Genomic DNA, 1,114 nt, shown 5'->3' on the forward strand with positions numbered 1-1,114 from the left:
GCAGCTGACAGATCAGTTTTGAAGGAGCGCGAATACGTTCGAAAGCAAGCAGTCCCCTGAAATAGTAGAATGAGGGCACAATCTGTCTGTCCAAAAAATCTGCCTGCCAAAAAAAAAATATTGTCGAGAACATGGGCGATTTCAATGGTAATAGGACATGCATCGAAACGAGCGCTCGTGTCTTATGGGTGTCCTAATTTTATCTCTAATCCTCAAACACACCACTTAGAGAAGCACCCACACGAATTCGGTTGTGCACCACATATTAGGACTTGGCAAGTGAAGCACAGAAGAGACAAGAAGGACTGAGAGGCAAGTTGAACGTTTGTGTGCATGTGGGTAAAACGGGGACGGGGCGGGGAAGAGATAGACGGAAGGTGGCGGAGAAAAGCTTCGAAACATAATGGTGCGACCATAGAACCCAGTCTGATCCGGAACATTCAACCTGAAGCCCATGATAGAGAATGCAGAGAAAAAGATCATAACTATGAGCATAGAAAAGCAATTCTGAAAAGTAAGTAGCATCGGTGTCAAAGTAGAGGACAGAGAGGGAGAGCGGTGTGTGTGTGTGGCACTGAACCCAGTGCTGGATGGGCTATCCCAATCAGACGGGGCTATGAAAAAGACTGGTAAATGTGGAGGAATCGGATTATCATCATCATCATCATTATTGTCATCATCATGGGAAAAAGGGGTGGACAGGGAGGATTAGAGAGGGCCCAACAGCCAGCAAAGTCTGAGTGTCAGGACTAGGATGTCCTAGTCTGTCTGAGACGCAGAATGTAGAGAAGAATCTCTGATAGTTTGTCGCTGATTGGAACTGGTAGCGACGTTGTTGGGGCTGTTTGTCTGTGCTGCATAATGACTATAGGACGCAACGTGTCCATCAAAGGGTGGTGCGTTTGAGCCGGATCGCCAAATCTCTGAAAAGATAGAATTTTAAAATTGTGAAAACAGGTCTAACCAAGAAATAAGGATACGAACCATCTTGCGGAGCACAAGAGAAATCGAGGTAAAAAAAAGGTTGCATCTAGAGGAATCGCAAATATGAAGTTTCCGTCGGAACCTATCATAAACTTCAAAATGCGAACCTTCGGAGGTTCTTCGGTAAAGC

The 1,114-nt window shown here is 45.4% G+C and overlaps 1 protein-coding gene across 1 annotated transcript in view; it reads right to left on the bottom strand.

The window, feature by feature from the left end:
• Positions 1-259: 259 nt before the first annotated feature.
• The window catches only part of T265_05843 (hypothetical protein), a gene marked incomplete at both ends in the record, with an annotated part of 30,584 nt that continues 29,729 nt past the window's right edge, over positions 260-1,114 (bottom strand). Inside the window, one exon of the mRNA XM_009170964.1 lies at positions 260-923. Coding sequence (XP_009169228.1) covers positions 760-923 — 164 coding nt within the window. The remainder of the gene's footprint in view (positions 924-1,114) is intronic.

The sequence above is a fragment of the Opisthorchis viverrini genome, assembly GCF_000715545.1.
Source record: "Opisthorchis viverrini unplaced genomic scaffold opera_v5_117, whole genome shotgun sequence".
Lineage (NCBI taxonomy): Eukaryota > Metazoa > Platyhelminthes > Trematoda > Opisthorchiida > Opisthorchiidae > Opisthorchis > Opisthorchis viverrini.